The 25202-nt window shown below is 40.2% G+C and overlaps 1 protein-coding gene across 3 annotated transcripts in view; it reads right to left on the reverse strand.

Annotated features, from left to right (window-relative positions):
* The window catches only part of DENND2A (DENN domain containing 2A), a 94039-nt gene that overhangs the window by 30909 nt on the left and 37928 nt on the right, over positions 1–25202 (reverse strand). For 2 of the 3 annotated variants that reach the window (XM_058191117.1, XM_058191118.1), the window contains exons 2-10: positions 19849–19947; positions 16405–17592; positions 15758–15885; positions 13078–13196; positions 8616–8813; positions 7058–7154; positions 6126–6176; positions 3095–3282; positions 1826–1935 (exon numbers count right to left, since the gene is read on the reverse strand). In XM_058191117.1, coding sequence (XP_058047100.1) covers positions 1826–1935; positions 3095–3282; positions 6126–6176; positions 7058–7154; positions 8616–8813; positions 13078–13196; positions 15758–15885; positions 16405–17592; positions 19849–19934 — 2165 coding nt within the window. In that variant the 5' untranslated portion in view covers positions 19935–19947. The remainder of the gene's footprint in view (positions 1–1825; positions 1936–3094; positions 3283–6125; positions 6177–7057; positions 7155–8615; positions 8814–13077; positions 13197–15757; positions 15886–16404; positions 17593–19848; positions 19948–25202) is intronic. The other variant, XM_058191119.1, reaches the window with a different exon arrangement.

The following is a 25202-nucleotide window of genomic DNA, read 5'->3' on the forward strand; positions in this document are numbered from 1 at the left end:
GAAGACCTCCAAGGTCCCTTCCAGCTTCTGTTCTGTTCTGTTCTGTTGTTCTATTCTATTCTATTCTATTCTATTCTATTCTATTCTATTCTATTCTATTCTATTCTATTCTATTCCAGTCCAGTCCAGTCCAGTCCAGTCCAGTCCAGTCTCCAGTCCACTCCATTCCATTGCATTCCATTCTTCTAAATAGGATCAAGGTAATTGCATGGCCCTCTATTTGTATATCTTTTGGGTTAAAATAGTTATTTTTGTTTTAGGGATTCTTTCATTTTTATTATTTATTTCTCTATTATGACTATATTCTGCCTTTTTTCCCAGTAATTCAAGATGGTTTTCTATTAGAGGAATACTAATTCTATTGTGCATCCCTACTAATTGCCTTTCCCTATTAGCACTTAGCTGCAGCATAAAATTACCTCGACAATATCATTTTTCTATCATTCCCGTCTTATTTATTTATTTGTTATATTTTTATACCATCCATCTCACTCTTTGGAGGCATCTCTAGCTGCCTGTTTTTGCTTCCATCTCATTTCCAGGCCATGAATGAGATCAGATTAAGTTGTCTTTATCTGTTCCAATGCCAAGCACCCAAATTTTGATCACACGGCCACAGGGCTGCTACAACAGCCATTAGTTTGGGGACTGGGTGTAAGGACCGTTTCTGCAGTGCTGTTGTAACTCTGAATTGCCACTTAATGAATCCAGATTTGGGGTGGTGATGGCCAGATGTATAGTTTTTAAAAGTCATACCTTTAAAGTATTTTGGAAAATTATATTTTACATGAACTTTATATTTGTATACCCTTGCCTTCTTTTTAGGTCTGAGACATAGTGACTGTCCCAAAGACACCCAGCTGGCTTCTAGGCCTAAGGTAGGATTAGAACTCATGGTCTCCTGGTTTCTCACCCATTTCCTTTAACCATTGCACCACTATTCCTTTGTTGGTGGTCATGTGTGCTTTCAAATTAATCTTGACCACTGGCAACTACCTGGACAAGTCCATGCAATTTTCTTGGCAATGTTTAGATAGAAGTGTGCAGTTATACCTATTTAACATTGTAGTTCTTTCTACAGATTATATATAAGGACTACTTTAAAATTACTGCTAATATTGTGACTAATTCTGTAGCTTTCATGTTACACCTTGCTTCAGTCAAAGACAAAACAAGAATGGATTGGATGGCTGAATAAATGCATTGATTCCCTAAATATTTCCAACCACAAGTTTTGTATTTGTTCTTCAGTTGTTCACACTGAAGTCAAAATGATTCTGACTCAGGGATGGGCTGCTGGGGGTTTGCAGGGGTCCGTGAGAACCTCTAGCTAAGATTCTGTGTAGTTCGGAGAACCCCCAAACCCCACTCCTGGCTGGCCCCTCCCACCCTGCCCCACCCCTCCCAGGAGTGCCCACGTGGCCCGTTTTGGATGCAGGTAAGCGCAGGGCACGCGCGGAGGCTTGGAGAGGGTGAAAAACATGCCTACCAGAAGTTCGGGAAGGCCAGAAATGGGCCCATTTCTGGTCCTCCAGAGGACCTCTGGAGCTTGGGGAGGCCGTCTTCGCCCTTCTGGAGGCTCGCGGAAAGCCTCCGGAGGCTGGGGAGGCAAAAACATCCCCCTGCCATTGTGCAGGAGGCTGACTAAGCCACACCCACCATGGCCACACCCACCCAGCAACCAAGCAGAGTAGAAAATTTTGAAGCCCACCCATTTCAACTGTTATCATAAAAAACCAATCTGGTACAAATAAAGCTAGCGTTATACGTAATGGAGTTGTAGGAGCTGGCAAGAAGGGAGGAAAGGGACCATCCTTTAACGTGCCTGCTAAACTGAGAAACAGGAGTCCAGTCTTTTGCATCAGGGAAGCAAAACTGCGGAATGGCCTTCAGCTGGTCCTCTGCCTCCCTCATGAATTTGAAGGAGCGTTCAAGCTAGCAGAAGAAAAAGAGGAGGAGATGTTTTTAATTGTTTAGGTAGAAGTAAAATTGCAAGAATTTTTTTTCTCCCCTTTCCATCTACCTGGCTTCCTAAATAAATAGAGAAGTGATGACAGAGAATACACATCCATCTGGAGGGTATTAACATACCAGTAGCTGTTCGCCTAGCTCACCTGATCTTTGTTTAACAAATGTGTGTGCGTGTATCACTCAGCCAACCCAGCCTCCCTCCCACCCTCCTTCCCATTTACAGCCAAATCTTGAGAATTCGCTTATCTTGCAGATTTCTCCTATCTTTTAGCTACTTACTACACCAATGCTGACGTCCTTATTTTTAGAATTTTCATTTTGTTAAGAGTTATCAACAAACAAAGCAAACTGCCTCAGATCTGGTAGGGAGTGAGCAATGTAAAATCATAGGCTGCATACAGTCCCCAGTGTTTGTTATGAGCACAACTGCTTAAATCAGCAGCACAGATTTGCAGCAGCCTCAGGAAAGGGACACAAAACCTGTAATTGAAATCCAGAAATAGACTCAGCATTGTTTTAAGAAAGTAGACAGCAACAAACTTCACCTTAAAACATAGGGATACATTGGAAAGTTCTAGCCCCGTGATGGCGAACCTATGGCACGCGTGCAAGAGGTAGCACGCAGAGCCCTCTCTGTGAGCATGTGTACCCTGACCAGCTGCTCTTCTGGTTTCTGGCATGCATGCCAGCTGCTCTTCATGTGTGCTAGAGCATTAGAAACCCAAAGACCAGCTGGCCAGTGCCCATGCGCATGCAGGCCACCTGGTCTTTTGAGTTTCTGGTGCTCCGGCGCACGTGAAGACCAAATGGCTGGTGTGTGCGTGCGCACCGGCCAGCTGATATTTGGGTTTCCAGCACTCCAGTTTGGGCACTCGGTGCTGAAAAGGTTCGCCATCACTGTTCTAGCCCATTCACTTGCTTTACTGCCCTGTCTTTTGTGACTATCAAACTCTCTAAAAATGTTGTGGACCCTAGGCTGCGCTCACCTCTGGGTAGGTCAACCTCCCTAATCCGGCATCCCCAAGATGTGGGGAGTCTCAACTTTTAGAATCTTAAGCCAACAGAGCAGAGCAATCCTTCCTTTGCTTCTCTCTGAACAGGCTATCTCCATCATATTTCTTACCTTTAATGGAAACTGCTGGGTAACTTCAGGAACGTATGGCGCGCAAGCTTGTTTCTTGTGTAATGACACTACAACAAAATATTCAAAGAGCTGCCTCTCTTGATACTCGATCAGATCTCTCTCCAAGGTGTGATACTTGGGGGCTTGCTTCAGGCGAGATTTTACATGAACAAGGCGTTGACTGTGAGCTACACAAAAGGTAAGCCAACAAAATCAACATAACTATTTTGGGTGTGGTTCCCACAGCAATTAAAACTTCTGTCTTACTTCAAACTACATATTCACCATGAACTCAGCCAGCCTTTCTTAACCTGGTCATCCTCCAGATGTGTGAACATCAATATGAAGCATTCCCAAGGAAGGACCTTGTAGGATGATAATCGTAAGTGCCAAAATCCACCCAACTGAAGGCTACCAGAGTTCAGAAAGGTCAACCTAAATAGTCTGGAATTATGTTGTGTTGTAACCAGGATATCAAAACATTCTGAAACATTATACAGAGAGAATCAAGATAAAAACGTAGTGTCATTAGTTGGTGGATTTGACAAGAGAAATATACCCCAACTGAAGAGGAAATACTACTAAAAATTTTCAACTGTGCAGAAATGGATAGACTTACCTTGGAACTCAAGGATAAAAGCGAAACATTGTACTATAAAATCTGGGTAAAATTCTATGAATGGTTAGATAAAAGGAGGATAGCCGAGACAAATGTGTAGTGTTAGACTAGAAATATATATGTTATTATAGATAAATGGGCATATGAATTGTATAGTAGGTATATGTATGTATAGATATGTATAATTGCATAGAAATAAGATATAAATTATTATTATTATTATTATTATTATTATTATTATTATTATTATTATTATTATTATTATTATTATTATTATATTATGTGTAAATAACGTATAAGGTTTAAGAAATATATTATTATATCATCATTGGTTTATTATGTATTAGTTTTGTGTTGGAAGATGCTTGGAACCAGTGATGTCATATCTATGTCCAATGTTTTTAATTTTGAATTATTAATAAAAAACTTTTTAAAATTAAAAAAAATGAAGCATTCCCAAGGAAGGACCTTGTAGGATGATAATCGTAAGTGCTGAAATCCACCCAAATAAAGGGCAACAGAGTTCAGAAAGGTCAAACCTAAATAGTCTGGAATTATGTTGTGTTGTAACCAGGATATCAAAACATTCTGAAACATTATACAGAGAGAATCAAGATAAAAACGTAGTGTCATTAGTTGGTGGATTTGACAAGAGAAATATACCCCAACTGAAGAGGAAATACTACTAAAAATTTTCAACTGTGCAGAAATGGATAGACTTACCTTGGAACTCAAGGATAAAAGCGAAACATTGTACTATAAAATCTGGGTAAAATTCTATGAATGGTTAGATAAAAGGAGGATAGCCGAGACAAATGTGTAGTGTTAGACTAGAAATATATATGTTATTATAGATAAATGGGCATATGAATTGTATAGTAGGTATATGTATGTATAGATATGTATAATTGCATAGAAATAAGATATAAATTATTATTATTATTATTATTATTATTATTATTATTATTATTATTATTATTATTATATTATGTGTAAATAACGTATAAGGTTTAAGAAATATATTATTATATCATCATTGGTTTATTATGTATTAGTTTTGTGTTGGAAGATGCTTGGAACCAGTGATGTCATATCTATGTCCAATGTTTTTAATTTTGAATTATTAATAAAAAACTTTTTAAAATTAAAAAAAATGAAGCATTCCCAAGGAAGGACCTTGTAGGATGATAATCGTAAGTGCTGAAATCCACCCAAATAAAGGGCAACAGAGTTCAGAAAGGTCAAACCTAAATATTCTGAAATTATGTTGTGTTGTAACCAGGATATCAAAATATTCTGAAACATTATACAGAGAGAATCAAGATAAAAATCTAATGTTGTTAGTTGGTGGATATGACATTTTTTTTTTTGCAGAAAATGAAAGGGGAGATAGCCCAAGAGTTGGAAATATGGCTGGATCACAGAAATAAAAACAGCATAGTCTGGAAAATAAGTGATGTGTTCTAGAGTGGTAGCATATATCAATTATTAACATAAGGATATCAAACTACACCAACTGATTGCAATTGAAATTCATCCATACAACTGAAACACTTTAACACAGAACTTTATTTTTACTTTATATATAATATCTATAGTCCTAACACATTTATTGGAGCATTTTCCCCAAGCTGGAACTTACGTTTGGACTACAAATCCCAGAATTCCCAACTACCATGGGCATTGGCTAAACTGACTGGGAATTGTAGGATTTGTGGTCTGACACCATCTGAAAAGTCCCAGATCTGGAAAAGCTGCATTAGGATATAACACGCATTAAATATTGACTTCTAAGTTGACTTAGAACACAAAAAAAGGGACACGGTGGCTCAGGGGCTAGGACGTTGAGCTTGTAGAGCGAAAGGTCGGCAGCTCAGCGGTTTGAATCCCTAGTGCTGCCGTGTAACGGGGTGAGCTCCCATTACTTGTCCCAGCTTCTGCCAACCTACAGTTTCGAAAGCACGTAAAAATGCAAGTAGAAAAAATAGGGACCACCTTTGTAAGGTAACAGCGTTCCGTGTGCCTTTGGCGTTTAGTCATGCCGGCCACATGACCACGGAGACGTCTTTGGACAGCGCTGGCTCTTCGGCTTTGAAATGGAGATGAGCACCGCCTCCTAGAGTTGGCAACGACTAGCAAGTATGTGCAAGGGGAACCTTTACCTTTAAGTACACATTTTAAAGATTGGTGTGTATGTTGGATAATGCACTTTTTTAAAGTGCATTATGAATGTTCATGTAGGCATCATAACAGACAAATAATCGATAATTCACTTTTGCAATAATTGAGGGCCTCTACTGGCATAAAACATATCCTGTTATTTTGGGCGGGGGGGGGACTAGAAGGGGAAAACCCACAACTTTCAATCCAAGAATCAATAACCTTCTCTAAAGTTCATCTCCCAATTGATACCTCTTTGTTTTTCTTCTGTGTCACTGTCCGATTCACTATTTTCATCTGTAACTAGGAGGAAATAGAAAAGAACAGTAAACATCGCTTTTCTAAAAAAATAATTATTGTTTTCTGAATAGCAAGCAAAACCTAGAATGGATCACGGAATCAGTTCTCACAAGATCTCTTATACCCCCAAAATATAGGCTGTCTTAGTTGGGGTGGCCAGAAGATAAGTCAGGAACTACTAAGAACTTTCTAGAAAACTGCAGTAGATCATTCGGATTTTTGTTTACTGGGAGCAAACCCAAACATCACCAAAATTCGATAATGAAGAAAGATTGGAAAATGGAGGGAGGAATCTTGTATGAAAGGACAATGAGCTCAATTTCTAATTGAAAGGTGCTCAGGGAGCAGCCAAAAAGCAATGCTTTTTGCACCTTGCTTTGGTTACCAAATGATGGCTCCTCCTGTAAAAGACCAAGTAGAACAGTTAAGTCTGAAGTCTGACAACTCAAATATACCCTGCAACAGTACTAGGATATAGGGCAAATAGCAATAGCACTTAGACTTATATACCGCTTCATAGCGCTTTATAGCCCTTTCTAAACTGTTTAGAGAGTCAACGTATTGCCCCCCAAAATTTGGGTCCTCATTTTACCGACTTCAGATGGATGGAAGGCTAAGTCAACCTTGAGCCTGGTAAGATTCAATCTGCCAAACTCCTGGCAGTCGGCAATCAGCAGAAGTAGCCTGCAGTACTGCATTCTAACCATTGCGCCACCACGGCTCAATATAGAAAAGAGGCCACTGAGGCAGTAGCATCATGTCCTCTATAACTGGCTGTTATTAAAGAAGTCCCTTTAATATCGGACAATACTGAGTAGGCACAAAAACCAGGTCCAGGTCAAGCTGCCCACAAAACCAGTGGTCCAGCAACAGTCTTTCCTTACCTCTCCCTGAGCTGGACTCTGTAGATTGTGACAGTCTCTTGACTCGCTTCTTTCCTCTTCGAGCCTCATAAATGGCATTGATTTTTAACACCAGCTGCTTAACGTAAAGAAGAAAAAGTAAATGCTTGCTTCTTTCCACAAATCCAGGTTGTTGTTTTTTAAAAAAATGATGCCCACATCAATTTATCCGTCAAGGCAATTTACAGGTAGTCCTCAACATATATAAGTAGACCAGTGGTGGGTTCCACTTACCTCCGCTACCTGCACATGCACACACACTTTGCACACACTCGCTGCTTCTATGCATGCACAGAATCTTCTGAGCATGCATAGAACGTCCATGATGATGTCTGGGAGGGTAGGCAGAGCCTTCCGCTGCCACTACCAGTCCGTGCAAACCGGGGCAAACCAGTAGAAACCCACCACTAAAGGAAGTTGATGTTGATAGACAAGCTCTGTTGCCAAGATGACAAGGGATAAAACTTTTCCCTGTCTGAAATGTTTAGATAATATTCAGAAGCATCTTAGCCAGATGCCTCCCTAATTTACCAGAGTACAGCTAGTCCTCGACCTACGACCACAATTGAGCCCAACATTTCTGTTGCTAAGTGGAACATTTGTTAGGTGAATTTTACCCCATTTTATGAGCTTTTTTAGAATAGAATAGAATAGAATAGAATAGAATAGAATAGAATAGAATAGAATAGAATAGAATAGAATAGAATAGAATTTATTGGCCAAGTGTGATTGGACACACAAGGAATTTGTCTTGTTGCATATGCTCTCAGTGTACATAAAAGAAAAAATACCTTCATCAAGGTACAACATTTACAACACAAATGATGGTCATAGGGTTTTTCCCACAGTTGTTAAGCAAATCACTGCAGTTGATAAGTTAGTCACAATGTTGTTAAGTGAATCTGGCTTCCCCATTGATTTTGCTTGTCAGAAGGTCACAAAAGAGGATCCACCTGACCCTGGGACACTGCAACTGTCATAAATATGAGTCAGTTGCCAAGCACCTGAATTTTGATCACAAGACCATGTGGATGCCACAACAATCATAAGTGTGAAAAATGGTCATAAGTCATTTCTTTTACCGCTGTTGTAACTTCAAATGGTCATTAAACAAACTGTTGTAAATTGAGGACTACCTATATTTTCATATTTGTTAAAAAGGAAACATCCTATACATTTGCATAGGTAATCTGGAAAGCAAAATTATTTGGAAGCATTTCCCTTGATCAGTTGACAATTGCTTCAAGGATTATATGACAAGAAAGCCTTGCTTGTCACCCTATAACTTTCAGATTAATGTTACTGTTTTATTAATTGTAATCATTTACTATCTACATAGTTCAATTTTGGAGGGTAATGTATATACTTAATTTTAAAAGGGCTCGCCTCTCAAGATTCAGAGAATTTTCAGGACCACAAACGTGAAATTAATACTTAATTCCCTAGACAAGACTTAAAATAACAATTTCTGAACACTGCTTCTAATCTTTCACAGTCCTTTCTAAGTCAGCAAATAAAATCTTCGAAGAAAAAAAAATACCTTGGAAATTTTCCTTCTTTTCTTGCCATTTTGAGAATCACCCAAGGAGAAGAAAGTATCATCAGGACTGCTAGGAGTGGAAGGAGGGCTGATTTTGGAAGGAGAATAAGTCCCATCCCGATTTGGTTTCCGTATGTCTAACAGTTTGAAACTTCTGCGTTCTGAGTTCTGCCTAAAGAAGATGGGCTTAGAGAGGACCTAAGGAGATAGACCACAATGGGGGAAATGGGGAGCATCAGACACTGCATTTCTCTACAATTAAAAAAAAAATCAAAATAAGAAACATTAAAACATTAGTTGCAAGAATTCTTGGCTGATTATTAGCACCAAAAAAACTTTTAACACTTGCTTAGACTTTTCCCCCCCCCCACAGGATTATCTAGCTAGTCAATAGAAGAAGAAAAAAATGATATATTTTCTACCAGTTTGCTGAGAAGTCTCATTAGCATGACAGAAACAGCTCTTACTGCTTGCACAACAAGCTTTCAGGAGCTCTATGGAACTGAGCCAACAAAACTAACCAGCGAAGCAACCACAGATACTTGGATTGGAAAAATAAGGAGCTGTTGTACCACATCAGACCCAGATGTTATAAGGTCCAATAGCCTGTCAGCCAATGCTCCTCACCAGTGGCTTCAGAAGCAAGTTTAAGCAACCATACAATTGCATATTTATGGACCGTGCATTCCCTGACCCTGTTATTTAGCTATTGATTTTATCCAGTAAAACAACAGGATGGTCTGGCACTTGTTCATGAGCTTCTTAGGACACAGTAGGTCAAATCTTAGCTTTGGGCACAAAAAAACTAATTTCAAATTCTGGCTCCTGGAAAAGCTGGAATAAAGTTGTTGTTGAGAGCATAATAAAGCAAAATCAGGGTTACAAAGCAACTCCAGGTGTTGATTGCAACTATAGTAATTGTGTCTTTCTTTTGTTAACTCACAAAAAACCAATATGGTGAAATAAGTTCACTGCTGAATGACATTCTTCTCTCTTCAATGAGCAGTAGTAGAAAACTTATTAAGTGCTAACTACATAACAAATCAGACTACTAATTAGCTGGTTCCTGTTTCCATTTTTTTTTACAGAATGCAAGCAATAAATAAAATGTTTTTTTCCATCTTTGTAAGATAAAAAACCTTCTTGTAATGACCCAGTTGTAGTTCTAGATGTTTTTTAAAAATACCTCATGATTTGATGAAAGTATCTATACAATGAAGATTGTGAGGAACTGTCTCTATTTTCCCTTTTTCAAACACCCATCTACAAAATACATACAAATGAACTCAAGGATTAATAATACTGGAACTGCGAAATTTGTTCCAATCTATTCAGAACAGAAATGTTGGCCAAGTTCTCAATTTTTCTCATCACTTCAGCTTCAAACAGAATTTCACTTACATTACACTAGGTGTCTATGATTTTTATACTCACTACAGTTTCTAGTACAATTTAGTGCTTAAAAGTAAACTTCTATTTAAACCAAATAAACCAGAGGGCAGGACAAAAAACAACGGATGGAATTGTTGGAAGAAATATCCATCTGGGTTCAGTTCCAAGTGGGGACAAAGACACTGGAAACATGGAGGCTGCTTGGAAAGATGGTTTAATGGTGGTCAGGATCACATGGCTTGAGTTCCTGAACAGAAAAGGGCTGAGATCCTGTGTGCTCCCTGGTTTTATGATTTTTCTGAGCTTTGACCTTTCTGGGGCACAGGAAGAGTATCCTGATTGGTTGTCAGACTCCCAGGGGGTGGGGGTCTTAGCTAGCCTTGCTGGCTGTCTCTCAAGCTTGCTTGAGCCTTGCCATGTGGTGAGTTTCAGTTGTATTGTGTTGCAAATCATGGGGGGATTGAGTGAGCTTGGTTGAAGCCTTAATTGCCCATTGACAAAGGTGGGGAGAATGAGTGAGCTTAGCTGAGGCTTTTAATGGCCCATTGACAAAGGTGGGGGGGGGAGTCAGGAAGTTGCAGGGAGCTCCTTTGTCTTTAAAATATGTTTCTCCATTTCTCATCCAGGAAGGTATAATATTCTGCTTTTTAAAATATTTCCTAGAATATTTCATTCTTCTAGGAGGGGGGTGGGTGCTAAATTCCTACAGAATCTAATCAAGGAAAAAACAACCTGGAATTAAGGAGAAACTTCCGAACAGTGAGGACAATTAACCAGTGGAATAGCTTGCCTTCAGAAGTTGAGCATGCTTCATCATTGGAGGTTTTTAAGAAGAGACTGGACAGCTACTTGTCTGAAAGGGTTCCTGCTTGAGCAAGGGTTGGGCTAGAAGATCTCCAAGGTCCCTTCCTGCTCTATTCTGACTGAAACTCACTTGCACAGCAGATTCTTCATTTGCATATCTCTTGTGTGTGCTTAACTCTTCTAATGGATTGAGTCCAGCCCAGCCTTACATCTAAACTGCTAGAATTTGATATGGAGCCGCCCTGAATAAGGATAACTCAGCTAATGCCTTCAGTAATTTCATCACCGTCATCACTCTCTCCAACAGACCACATTCTAAGGACAGTATTTCTAGCTCAGGGTTGAAATAATTAGCGCTGATGATGTTACCTAATTTGGGTAATGAAACATCTGCAAGAAAGCAACCAAAAGTCAGAGAGCACCAAATGCCCCTCAGACCACATTCTCATTCTGTTAATGGCATTAATAAGAAAGTAGCATGTATTAAGTTGGAAACAAAACAAAAAATAATCCCCCATCTCTTGGAAGATAATATCAGCTGCCAACTACACTGAATCTTAACTCCAGACTGAATATCAAAAGTACAGCGTGCAGTTGCCAAAATGAACTCCCTCCATAAATCCCTCCCTGCACAAAACTCCCCTGTACATCCAAAAAGACTAATAATTTTCCCAATTCATTCCTATATTATCTGGAGAACAGTTAAGGATTAGTAGATAGGAGTGTTCTGTCTATACTACAGCAATTTAACCAAAGGTGGGATTCAGCTAGTTCAGGCCGGTTTGGGCGAACCAGATGCTAATTTTACATCCGGTTTGCCAAACCGGTAGTTGCAAGGAGTTTGGTCATGCCCACCTGCCCCGCCCCCTTCCAGGAGTCTCCATTTTGGATGCAAGGTAAGTGCAGGGCCCATGCAGAGTCTCTGGGAGGGTGAAAAATGGGCCTCCCAGAAGTCCGGAAATGGCCTGTTTCCATCCTCAGGAGGGCCACCAGAGCCCGGGGAGGCAGTTTTCACTCTCTGGGAGACTTGAGGAAAGCCTTCAGAGTCTGGGGAGGGCAAAAATGCCCTCCCCCCACCGTGGTGCAGGAGGCCGAATAGGCCACTCCCCCATGGCCATGCCCCCCCCCCCAAGCAACAGGGCAGAGAACCAGTTGCTAAAATTTTTCAATCCCACCCCTGAACTTAACTTTCACACATCTAAAAACCCCAGATAGGTTATCAAATACATACATATGCAGAATCTTGCATAAATATTTCCAAGAGCATTTCTGTTTAAACCAACAATTCTTCATTAAAGGAGCCTCTTGTACTTTCCATGTTAATCAACATTCTCCATCTTTTGCTCTATTGTTAAAGTTGTATTAAAGTTGAGAATGGGTTGGTTGCCCAGCTCTCCCTATTCTCATTCTTAAATCTCCATTAAAAAGGATTGAGAAATGAATCACCACTTCTTATGAGGCCAACAGAAGGCTACCTATAGTCCTCCAGAAAGCTGCAAGGCTTGAGTTGTGGCCCCTGTCTTTGGCCACACATATTCAACAAGATCCCAAGCCAAACCTCAGCAGCTCATAGTGAGAAAGAATGATTTCACAGGTAACAAGGTCTCCTGTTCTTTCCAAACTTCCATTTTCCAGCCAACCCTAGAAATGTGGTATGTGGGTCCTACAGAAGTTCTTTATGGTTACAAATTGGCAAGCACTAGTGCCACATAATGGGGTGAGCTCCCGTTACTTGTCCCAGCTTCTGCCAACCTAGCAGTTCGAAAGCACGTAAAAAATGCATGTAGAAAAATAGGGACCATCTTTGGTGGGAAGGGAACAGCGTTCCATGCGCCTCTGACGTTGAATCATGCCGGCCACATGACCATGGAGACATCTTTGGACAGTGCTGGCTCTTCGGCTGTGAAATGGAGATGAGCATGGCCCCCTAGAGTCGGGAATGACTAGCACGTAAGTGCGAGGGGAACCTTTACCTTTATCAATAAATATCTACAGTAAGAATAAGTCCAGAGTGCCCTATTTCTAAATCCAGCAAAACATCATGATTCAGAAAGCTTAGTTTTATTCCTTTAAAGTCACTAAATTCAGTTGGGGCGGGGGGGAATCAACTCCCTTAGGGAGTTAATCCAAGATGGGAAACCAAGCTGAACAAAGAATTAGTCATTTTCTTCCCTGAAGGTATCAATTTTCTGACCACTGTATCTCCATAATAACAGTCAAAATGTATAGCTTGGGGGCAGTGGCTGTTCAGATTAGACCAGGTTACCTTTGTGGGTGTGCCAGGAATAGAAGAAGGAGATGCTGGAAAGTTCAGGCCACATTTCTTCCCTAGGCAATGACCATTTGTCTCGATATCTTCATAGGGGTTTTCTTTTGCTGGTAAATCTGGAATTGAAAATAAAGGTAATAAATGCACATAAAACAAAATGCAACTTTTTCCTAAGAATTTGGAAATAACATCTGTGGGATGAATGAGGTACCGTATCATTCATAAACTACCACCAGCATATGCAAGAGTCCTCGTTTACAACTACAATTGAGCCCAAAACTTTTGTTGCTAAGTGAAACAATTGTTAAGTGAATTTTGCCCCATTTTATGACCTTTTTTTACGCAGTTGTTAAGTGAATCACTGCAGTGGTTAAGTTAGTGACACCTTTGTTGAGTGAATTTGGCTTTCCCATTGACTTAGCAGCAAAAGGTAATCAAATGACCCAAGGATACTGCAACCGTCATAACTCTGAATTAGTTGCCAAGCATCTGAATTTTGATCACATGACCCTGGGGATGGTCACACACCAACGGTCAGGTGAAAAAATGCTCATAAGTCACTTTTTTTCAGTGCCGTTGTAACTTTGAATGGTCACTAAACAAACCATTGTAAGTCAAGGACTACCTATACATTGAACCATAAATTCAGCTCTATGAGTAGATGATCTGCAAATCAATCTATTTAGGGTGCATCAGAATGGGAAGGGCTGTCTAATACATTTATTAGACTGAAACTTGTTGTTCTTCCAGGAGCTAAAAGCAGTGTATATACAATTGGATGAAAAAGTCAGGCACCCTCCTGGTTAATTATATGTTTCAATATATCCATAAATCAAAACAATCTCCACATAATACAAATGTGAAGGATATGTTAGTAGTTAATTGAATTCTTTCTTCTTTCTGTCAACACAGTATTTTGTGTGCCACTGTTATCACCCAATCCCAAAACAGCTGGCAAAGTATTCTTTTCCATAAAGGCTTCACCCTTTTTTGTCTAAAGGGTTCTGTGGTTTTTGTTGCACCGGTCTCAAAAAGTACTTCGTTCCCAAACATTTCAGACTTATCAAGACAAACCCAAATCCAGAGACAATAGTTTCCTTCTGAGAATGCTTTTGTGCTGGTACTTATTATGTAAGCAACACTGCATTGTGCACCTGAAGAGCTATTCCAGTATCATCCAATCTTTTCAGCAAGTTATTTGCACTGATCCGTGGATTCTGTTTTGCAGCTGTGACCATTTCCTGATATTTTACTCTTTTGTGGTCTTCCACAATGTGCCTTGACTTCCATGTATGTTCCATTCCTTGACAGTGTTTCCCCCAAGTAAAATCACTAGCTGGAAGCATATGCAGATTTTTAATACCATCTCATGCTTTGTAAAAGTGAATTCTCTTCATTTTCAGATAGATATTCAGATGGCTACTTAAGAAAGCCTAAAGTGGTTGAAGGTCACAACCTGAGTGTTAGAATAATCAGGGTATTTGTTCACTTGTGGAATTGTTTCCACCTGGACCTTTAAGGAGTCATATCTCTGTGGATCTTACTGATAACTGTACATTAAAAAAAGTAACAATAATTCAACTAGAAAGCTATTTAAACTTTTATACCACATTCATTACAGTAGTTTCTTATTCTGAATTTGTGAACTAATTTGCATCTAACAAATGAGTATGCATTCACCATGAGAAAGCAATTTTATCCATCCCCCCACTCCCCCCCAAAAAAACAAAAACCTCTGAGGCTAAAAGAGAATGACTGGTCCAAAATGAGCTTTTAAACCAGGATCCAACAATTGTTCTTCATTTGTTTTTTTAAAAAAGAGTGATGGTCATACCTGAGCATCAGTAGCCAATGCCAACATCATAACTGGATGGCATGAGGGGAAAAGGAAAGGAAAATTGAAGGACAGTTTTGGAAGAAAAGAAAATATTAAAAATAAAGTGCTGAATCGTGCTGAAAGTAGGAGAGTGTGCTGAATTTCACATTTTATTTTATGTTGGATTGTGTCTATTACTTTAGTTTAAACTGAGTATTAACGATTTGTTTAGAACTTATTAATTACTACATACTAGCAAAGTGATGGATCACATTTGGATCAGGTTTTACTCAAGGAAGCAACATACATATACATGCTAATGTCTGCCTCACACACCACTGAAATAATGTATTTTGTCCTTTTCTCATATTAGCTTGTGCTGTTTTCATCTACTGTTTTCTGTTGATTTGCCAGGATTACAGATCTGTCATGCGCTATATATTATTCCTACGAATAAGAGGATATTGCATGCCATAAAAATCCATTGTAACCTCAAAAATTATGTATATACATGCCCTAATACACCAAGGAGATGTTATTTTAAACATACAAGCTAGCAACTCCCATCTTTCCAGATGTCAAATTCTGATCAGTCCCAAATAGCATGGCAACACTCAGGATTGCAGAAATTAAGAGTTCAACAATACCAGGAAAACTGTTGGTTGCCCATTCTTACTCTTACAGAGCATTATTGTAATTTCTACCCCTCTTATCTTCTAGAAAACTAGTCCATATTACTCCATACTAAAACCTTTGGTTTGAAAAATGCCGCATACACTTGCGCTAAATATTCACACATCCACAGAGTAACGTAAGAACACCGAGGTCACCATAGTTGCTTTTCATCTCCAGAATGCCTACCTAGAATATCTTCATAGACGTTTTCCTCTGATAAAGTGCGGGTTAGGGCCATCTTGCTCTGAGCGTACCAATCTACTCGGCCATTCTCAGAAGAGGACTGCAACAAATCTTCAAATTCATAGGACTTCCTAGGGCATTTATTTAAAAAGAGCAGAAGAGGTGGTGAGGGAAAAAGGTGGATATCTCAAAAGAATACAACAAAGCAAATCACTCAAAGTATTACTGGAGGAAAAAAAACATGTATAGCTTTATGTCACAGTAAGCAACCCTCGAAAAGTTTTGCTTCAGATCTCCCAAGCTATGGCTTTCCTTTCCCCAATATGTCAAGAAATTCTTACACAGAATCTTTGTCTCTGGCTATCTGAAAATTTCTGGCTGCTTCTGAGACCCTCCCTCTTCTCCCCTGTTCTTTAGCCTTGGATCGATTCCCAGAATATCTGCATGAATCCACCTCTCGTTCCTTCCAAATCCCTCTTCCAAATCTATCTGTTTATGAAGTTTTTGATTCATTCTCTTAGTCCCACTAGCATGGTATACATAAATTTAATAGAAGTATACCCCCATTTTATGTAGCAGAATATATAAAAGATTATATTGTTCATTAAAAAGAAGCAAGAGATACAGATATAATCAATATATAGTAATACCTGTGATCTGCATTAGCCTTAAGCTTTCCATTCCTCAGCCTTCTACTAATGGCTGAGGGGGGAGGCGAGGAAGGCAGAGGAGGGGGTGGAATAGAAGGGAGAGGGGGTAGGAGTCTCTTATTCCGAGCAGGAGGAATCCACCCCTCTTCACCCTCATGTTTGAAAGTCCTTCGAGGCTTAGGAAGTGGATTGATAAAAGGTTTCTTCTCTGGCAAGCCAGGCTCCATGTACACATTTTCTTCATTGCGAGATCTGCATTTCACACAAGATGCTTTCACCTCTTCCAAAGTCCCAAAGATTGGCTCTTTGGCTTCAGTATCCAAGCCAAGGAGCCACTTACTTACTTCTAGGCGGTTGGTACTTTCCTGGCCTTCAGATGGCTCCTGATCCTCACCTGTCTTCTCTTGCAGACAATGTGGAGAATAGTAAGTACCTGGTAGCTGAGGTTGGGCTTCAGCTGACCCACACTTCAAGGCCTGCTCCAGCTTCTTGACCTGACTCAAGACAGATAGATTCTCCTTCTGGACTTCCTTCTTACTGTCCTTCAACTCAGTACATTTACCCACATTGAAATTACATTCTTCCTCCCTTGACTTCACATCAGCTTTCCTTACAACATGCTGCCCAGCGTTTTTAAAAGTTCCAACCTGCCTCTCATCCTCCTTGCTTGGCCCCTTGTAATTTGGGAGCCTCTTATTATCCACGTCTCTCATCGCAACACTATTCCTAGCCATCTTCTCCATTACACCCAAAACTGGACTGGGTTCCTCTTTAACACTTTGGTCCTCCTCCTTCCACAGCGACACCGGAGCTGGGATTTCCTTTTTTCCTTCCCATTCTGAAATCTTGTCCTTGATACTTAATGGCTTGTTTTTCAAGTTGACTTTCCCAACAGACCGAAGATTCTGACAGCCACCCATTTGCTTCCTTAGAATCCTGCCACTTTCCCGCACGTTGAGATCTACCGAGGGATCTCCGATGATCATCTTGGGACTTAGCATATTCTGCTGAAAACAGTCCAATCTTGGATCCAGCATCAATTTCTCTATGGTTTTCAGTGGGCTCTCTAGTTCTGTTTTCGGCAGTAGCTTGGCTGGAAAGGCCACACTCTTCGACCAATTATGCTTTGAAAGCCCACCCCAAAATGTTGTTTTTGCAGCTGGATTATTTAGACCTGCAAACCTGATCCTAGGCAAAAAGGGCAAGGGTCAGAAGAATTGTACAGGTTGGCATTCATCGTTCAGTACAATGTCATTAGCTGGATTTAATACTTAGTTGAATATTAAATGTATAACACTTTAACTTAAAAAATACAGGATTATTAATTTTTCCTGCAATTTTTTTCCTGTCTTCCCACTAATCTAAATTTAACTGCAAAGAGGAGTGCTTTTCTATCGTTTCAGTAAAACATTAACATTAAGTACACTTCATTTATTTACCCAAGTGTCCAGGAACACCTTAAAGCAAAACACATTTATTCTTGCATAAATCCATTTGTTTGAGCACACCAAAGCTCACACCAACAGAAATACATTTCTCATTTGTCAACATAAAACTATTTGGTTTTTTTACCCCCTTCCCTATATTAGCCGATTTACCTGGGTGCATCTAGAAACCTGGATGCATCTGGAAACTATTCAAAAACCCCTCTTTTCTAAAGAGCTTAGTTTTGAGGTCCTAGATGGGTTATCTATATTAAGAAAATATTTATTTGGACACTACTCATGCGTTTACACATAATAACTAACGCACAGAGACTTTAAATGTATGTTTAAGCTAGACTAAAAACCTTTCTACTTAATAGTTTGTTATCTGAGGCTAAACTAATGATATGTAGCTCCAGAGATGAATACGGTGCTGAGAATTTCTTAAAATCTTATCCCCAAGTTAATATATTGAAAGGGGAGCATACTAAACAGAGGGATTTTAAATGGCAATTTATTACCTATGATTACATTTTAAAGATTTATGTCTGATTTATAGCATACAAAATTATAAGCAAAATGACTATTTTCCCAACTTACAATATATAAGGAGTGTGTTTCACACCCAAATATAAACAATAAAAGCTGCTGTCAGAGTAACAGAAAAAGATCAATTTAGCACATGTACCATATTTTTTGGAGTACAAGACGCACCTTTTTCCCCCAAAAAAGAGGGTGAAAATCTGGGTGCGCCTTATACTCCGAATGTAGCCCCGCCCAGCTTCTCAAATGGAGATTTCAGAGGCTGAAAGAAGCTTCAGAAAATAAACTCCCAAACAGAGTATCAGAGGCTTTTTTTCTGAAGTTCTGTTTTGGAGGCTTTCAGAGGCAGAAAAGTTTTTTCTAAAATGGAGTTTCAGAGGCAGAAAAAAATAATTAAAAAAAATGCAAGGCATAGAGCTCACAACCAAGGAACCTGTTGTTAAAGTTCACCTCTGAGAACAGCTGATTGGGGGTATTCCAGGAGGCCAATCCACCTGCCAATCAGCTTTTCCTCCACAAAAACTAAGGTGCATCTTATACTCCAGTGCGTCTTATAATCCGAAAAATACGGTAGTTAAAACATATTAATATAACAAAAGGCCAGAGATAGACATGTGTTTGTCTAGTACTGAAATACAAGGGCTTGTATTTCTAGCAAAGTTTCCAAAATCAAGATCAGTCTCTTGATTCAAAAGAAAAAAAGTTATGAATAAATTTGACTCTCTTTTAAATTTCCCCTTTCTCCCCTATTATATGTCCTGGATAAGCTTCTAAAGCCATGATTAATGACAGTAAACCAGAAGTAAATATGGAGATTAGATATCCCTTACTCCCATGGAAAACAATAAAATAGTCCCCCACTAGCATCTTAGTGAAAGTGAGGTCAAAAATGCGATTGTAAAGTGCAGGAGCCTATTCCATTATCTATGCATGTTTCTGGCAAAGTTTAAGATTTGGCTAAGTATCTTTGAACAAAAGAAGAAGTGGGGGGAGAAAGTAAGCACAGTAGCCTTGACTTAGAACCACAATTGAGCTCGAAACTCCGGTTGTAAGTCATGGTAGTAAGTGGCTCATGTGCCCTGACTCAGTTTTATGACTATTTTTACAATGGTTGTAATTTGAATCCCCGCAGCTGTTAAGCAAACCATGATAGTTAAAGGGAATCCATTTTCTCAAATGGTCATTTTTTGCCAGCAAAAAACATCATTTAAGATGCTATCGTGTGACCAAGAAGTAACATAAATGGTTGCAAACGTGAGCCAATTGTCAAGCACGCAAAATATGACCACATGACCACAGGGTGTGTGTGTGCTGTGTCAGTCATAACTTCAAAGAAAGGTTGTAAGTAACTATTAGGGAGTCTGTCATAATTTCAAGCAGTTGTAAGTGACTGGGCATTAAACAAGGACTGCCTAAATTCCTGCCTATCCTTCCCTCACTTGAAAATCAGCACAAACAGAATATTAAGAATATTTACCTCTCAATTGTTTTGCAAATGACGACTTCAGGCTTGCTCTCCACATTGGGGACAGCGCTCCCCGTCATTGTGTTAGCAACTGGCATGGCTGCAGGCCACCTAGGAGGAAATAGATACAACAGCATGTACATAAAAATGCTGGGTGCTTTGTCCTGCGATTTGCAGTATATACTTTTTTTAACATATCTATATGTTCAGACAATTGTGATTTATTCAATAACACAGGGTGAAAATAAGATCCCTAAATTCATACCATGGGTCATCCCCCTTCTTCGAAGAGCAGCTTTTGAGATGCAATAATTCAGGGGTCTGCAAACTTGGCTCTTTTAAGACTTGTGGACTTCAACTTCCAGATTTGGGAAGTTGGGACTTGTGGACTCTGGGAGTTGAAGTCCACAAGTCTTAAAAGAGCCAAGTTTGCAGACCCCTGCTATAGTTATTCAGTAGTTGTTTATGTTGCTTTCTATGAAAACACTTATCCCCCAACTCGATTTGTTCTGGGTGGTCCACTGTTTCACTCCCATAATCCTTAGCACAATCATATCTGGGGCCCACAGACTGGAAAAAGAGCTATGCTAATTAAAAGCCAGGGATAGTGATTAGGCTCAGAGGAAACGGGAGTTAGAAACAGATTAGTTAACTGTCCTGTTACCCATGTAGAAATTGTTTTTAGGAAACAGAGTGCCATTTAAAACAATGAAGATAAGACAGTAATCAACAATTGATTAGGATCATGTAACCTTTGAGGTTTTTTTTTTAAAAATCCAGCCTCCCTTCTTCCCACTGCTTTTGAATCCTATTCCCCTTCTGGGGAACGTAGGAAAGTTTGCTGCCAATGCCCGACATAAAGTGATCCTATTTCAATTATAATTCTAAAATTATGCTAATGAGTTCAGTCTGATTCTTCCGACTCAGAAACTAACCAGATCCTCAGCCTGCACTTCGGGAATTAACAGAAGAAGGTGCTTTGAGAAAAGGGGCACTCGAAGAAATATTGGTGCAAGCTGGGTCAGTTGACCCAGAGCCTAGTTTAAACAGGAACCCATCACTCTGTCTGTCCTCTCCTTGAATTACCTGGTTGAACTCTGGATGGAAAATTCACTGTATTCATGGATTCTGCCTGAATCTATTACAGTATTTACCTCTCTGGACTTTGGCTTTTGAAAAATTTAGGACTTATGCCTCTGGTTTTTCTGTATGTTTCAAGCAGAAATTTAATTTGCATTTTATTTATCTAATTTACTGTACTTTTTGGAGTATAAAACACATCCCTCCCCCAAAAGTGGGTGAAAATTGTGGTGCTTCTTATACAATGAATATTGCCGAAGCTCTGCCCACCTGCTGGCCCCTACCATTTGGCCATTTTCTGCCTCTGCACGTCATGTTTTCGGCCTGCGCATGCCGCATTTCAGACCTGTTCCAGGCTGCGGGGATCACCACAGCACATCGCTGCTGATTGCCGCCTCCATGCATCGCATTTTTGGCCTCCGCATGCTCCGTTTGTGGCCTCCGTGCGTCTCATTTTCAGCCAGTTCCAGGCAGTGGGGATCCACGGCAGAAGTGGCAGCAATCCCTGCCCCCTGGAACCAGCAAAAAATGTGACACATGGAGGCCAAAATGGGAGTGTGCAAAGGCCAAAAACGCAATGCATGGAGGCCAAAAATGTGATGAATGGAGGCAGCAATGGGCTCTGGTGATCCCCGCAGATTGTTTTCCTCCCCAAAAACTAATGTGCATCTTATACTCCGAAAAGTATAGTATCTGTCATCCATCTTGTGGTTAAAGGTGATTCTTTGAATCAGTTAATACCTCTAGGTCAGGGGTGTCAAACCTGATTTCATTGAGGGCTGCATCAAAGTTGTGTTTGACCTGGGGGGGCGTGGCCAGCTTGACATCACTCGTGTCAGGATGGCCCGAGTGCTCTGCCAGCAAAAGCAGGCTCCCTAACTCAGTTTCAGCTGCCACGGACTCCTGGAACCTTCTGCCAGCGAAAATGGAGCTTGGGAGGGCTGCATGCACATCTACATGCGCCCCCGTGGGCCAGATCCGGTCCCCGGGCCTTGAGTTTGACAGCCCTGCTCTAGCTATAGTCGAAGCTGCCTGGGAACATAAAAGGCCCGGGCTACCTACAGTATGCTGTCACCCCATAATTCCATAGGCGGTAGTTGCCCTGTAAGGCAAAGATCCAACTGCACTCAAGAATTCCTTCTAAATGCTTGGAAGTGATGACTGCATCTTGCCAGTATTTCCTCTGTGCAATTTGGATTGGGAGCTGTGAATCCAAACAAAGTGATGCTTAGAGCTCCCATTAAATGTACAGGTAGTCCTTGCTTATTGATGGTAATTGGGACCAAAAGCTTTGTTGCTAAGCAATGTAATCATAAGGCATGATGACAGTTTTGGTAGTCCCAGTTGCCATTATTAGATGAATTCTATGTGGTTGTGGCATTCCACAGTAATGTGATCACCATTTGCAACCTCCTGATGGCTTTCCCATTGACTCTGTTTATGAGAGAAAGCAGGGAAAGTTGCAATGTTGTAATGTTATAATTGCAAACCAATCACCTGAATCCCAAACAGGTGATCACAGGGAGGCTGAAAATATGAGGAGCCTTGGTTAGCGATGTCATAACATTCAGTTGCTGAATGAATCAGTGTTAAGAACTATCTGGATTTGTTAGAAGGAAAATAAATGTTAAAAACACAACAGTTCCAGCATCAATTGTGACATATAGGCAATTTTAAGGCAGCAATGTTCTTGTCTGTTTCTCCCAAATTTTCTATGCAGAGAGTTGGGCCCTCCCTTCTTTTATGTGAAAAGATCAGATTGCATCTATTCACTAACACAATAAATGACATCATATTAATCAGTGTGAGATGCATCTTTGTGGTGTTTTTCTATTTTCCTCGCTAAAGAGAATGGCTTATTTCCAGACATCCTTTAGGGGGAGGGGGTCACAGAGAAGTATGAATGTAAACTTCAGAGAAAAAAATGCCAGAGAAGCTATTATGAAAACATTGGATTAGAATAAGGATTAGAATTAGAATAGAATAGAGCTGGAAGGGACCTTGGAGGTTTTCTAGTCCAACCCCCAGCTCAAGCAGGAGAACCTATTCAATCTCAGACAAGTGACTGTCCAGTTTCTATTTAAAAACCTCCATTGATGGAGCGCCCATGATTTTTGAAGGCAAGCTGTTCCACTGGTTAATTGTCCTCAGAGTTAGGAAGTGTCTCCTTAATTCCAGGTTGCTTCTCTCTTTGATCAGTTTCCAACCATTATTTCTTGTCCTGCCCTCTGGTGCTTTGGAGAATAATTTGACCCCCTCTTCTTTGTGGCAGCCCCTCAAATACTGAAATACTATAATGTCACCCTTAATTCTTCTTTTCTTTAGACTAGTTAGACCAGGGGTCTCCAACCGTGGCAACTTTAAGACTTGTAGTTGAAGTCCAGGAATTCTGGGAGTTGAAGTCCACAAGTCTTAAAGTTGCCAAGGCTGGAAACCCCTGAGCTAGACCCAAAATCTGCAGCCGTTCATCATATGGATTAGCCCAGAAAGAGGTGAGAAAGTGAGGAAGAACCTCAAGATTGCCCTGTCTTGAGTCTGTTTACTATAAGTAGGAAGGGGATCTTTCAGATTTTGAAGACTTTATAACAATAGAGGAAAGATAATTGTACCAACCTTTCAACACCCATTTATACCTATTTTCCTCTCCCTGAAGGGCTGCATAGATGTTTTTGTGTGTAAAGCCAAATGTCCACTGAGACAGAGAGCCTAGTAAACTGCAGGATCTTTGCAGGACCTTGACAGAATTTGATCTCACTCATGGTTATTAGAAGGATCAGTTACTCTTCAGATAAGTAATTGGAAAGAACATGGGGGAGTTAATTTAGCTCCAACAAGCCCAGACCTTCTTGAAACAAACATTAATCTCTCAAGGTTAGATGACTGCTCAGATAACTTGAGTTTTGAAGTCCTGCTTTACCCCTCAGCCCAGCTGTGAAATGTAAAATTTGTTACTACCGGTTCTGTGGGTGTGGCTTGGTGCTGGTGGGGGTAATGTGACTGGGTAGGCATGCCCAACTTTTTTTTTTAACTTTTAAAAGCATTTTTTCTACAACTTCTTCAGCCGAAGAAGTTGTAGAAAAAATGCTTTTAAAGGGCTCTGGCCATCCCAGCTGAGCCGCACGATCATCAGAGGCTTTTTTTTTTACTTTTAAAAGCATTTTTCCGGCCGAAGAAAAAATGCTTTTAAAAGTTTTTTTTAAAAAACCCTCTGATGATCACGCGGCTCAGCTGGGCATTGGGGGGGGGCAGGGATTTTTGCTACCGGTTCTCCAAACCACCTGCCATCACTACTGGATCGGGCGATCTGGTCCGAATCAGGAGCATTTCACCTCTGCCTCAGCCCCAGCTAAGTATGCTGTATGAATGAACAGGGCCATAATGTAGTAACAGTCAATGTTGTGAACTCGTGATTTGCTCCTTTGAGGAGGCTACATATGTCTTCCTATTTTGTCAGTGTTTGGAGAGCTGAACCTGGCAAGCAAACCTATTAAAATATCATAGATTTTAAGGAATACTTTCTGTCCAAGCAACAATACAATTCATAGCACAGCATCTTTTACAGAGCCAAACGCTGCTCAAAGGGTTAATTTAATTTTTGTGGATTTTCTTCCTGATTGCTGAAAGTGTGCCATGGATGTCTTTTAGCCATTGAACGATGGGCATACTGTCCTGTTGATTGGGAGAAAATGCTGCACTAACGTCTTTTGAAATCTCCAATAGCACAAGAGGCAGATTGACAGACTCCAGAGAATACTTTAAAAGACATAATTGAATCAGAGCTGGAAAATCTTTCAACAGCTTCAATAGAGTTTTTTGGCAGCTCCCCAGGCATACTTAGCAAAGCAAGTCTGATGTAACATTTGCATTCACACTTGCTACCAGGTCCGTCTTAACAGCATTATGGGCCCCGGGCAAAGCAGTGTACTGGGACCTCTACGGCAACTACTCACACGAATAAAAATGTAAATGGTCGATAAAATTAAACATATATATATTTTATTGGCACTTTCAACAAAATCGGTGTTGAAACATTAAAACATGCTGTGCGGCAAAAACTAATCAACACGATAAACATTTGAACAATACACGAGGCTTGAAAAACACAATAATAGTAAGCCATACAATTGCTGTATTTGTCTGATATAAGGTGCAGTGAAGGGTTCACATACACAGATTAATATGGGACCCCTATGCTTGCGGGGCCCACGGAAGGGGTGAAATCTACTTAACTTCCCTACCAGTTCGGAAGTGCACGCGCCATCGTCATGTCTGATTTTTTACCCTCT

This window comes from Ahaetulla prasina, chromosome 7, assembly GCF_028640845.1.
Source record: "Ahaetulla prasina isolate Xishuangbanna chromosome 7, ASM2864084v1, whole genome shotgun sequence".
Lineage (NCBI taxonomy): Eukaryota > Metazoa > Chordata > Lepidosauria > Squamata > Colubridae > Ahaetulla > Ahaetulla prasina.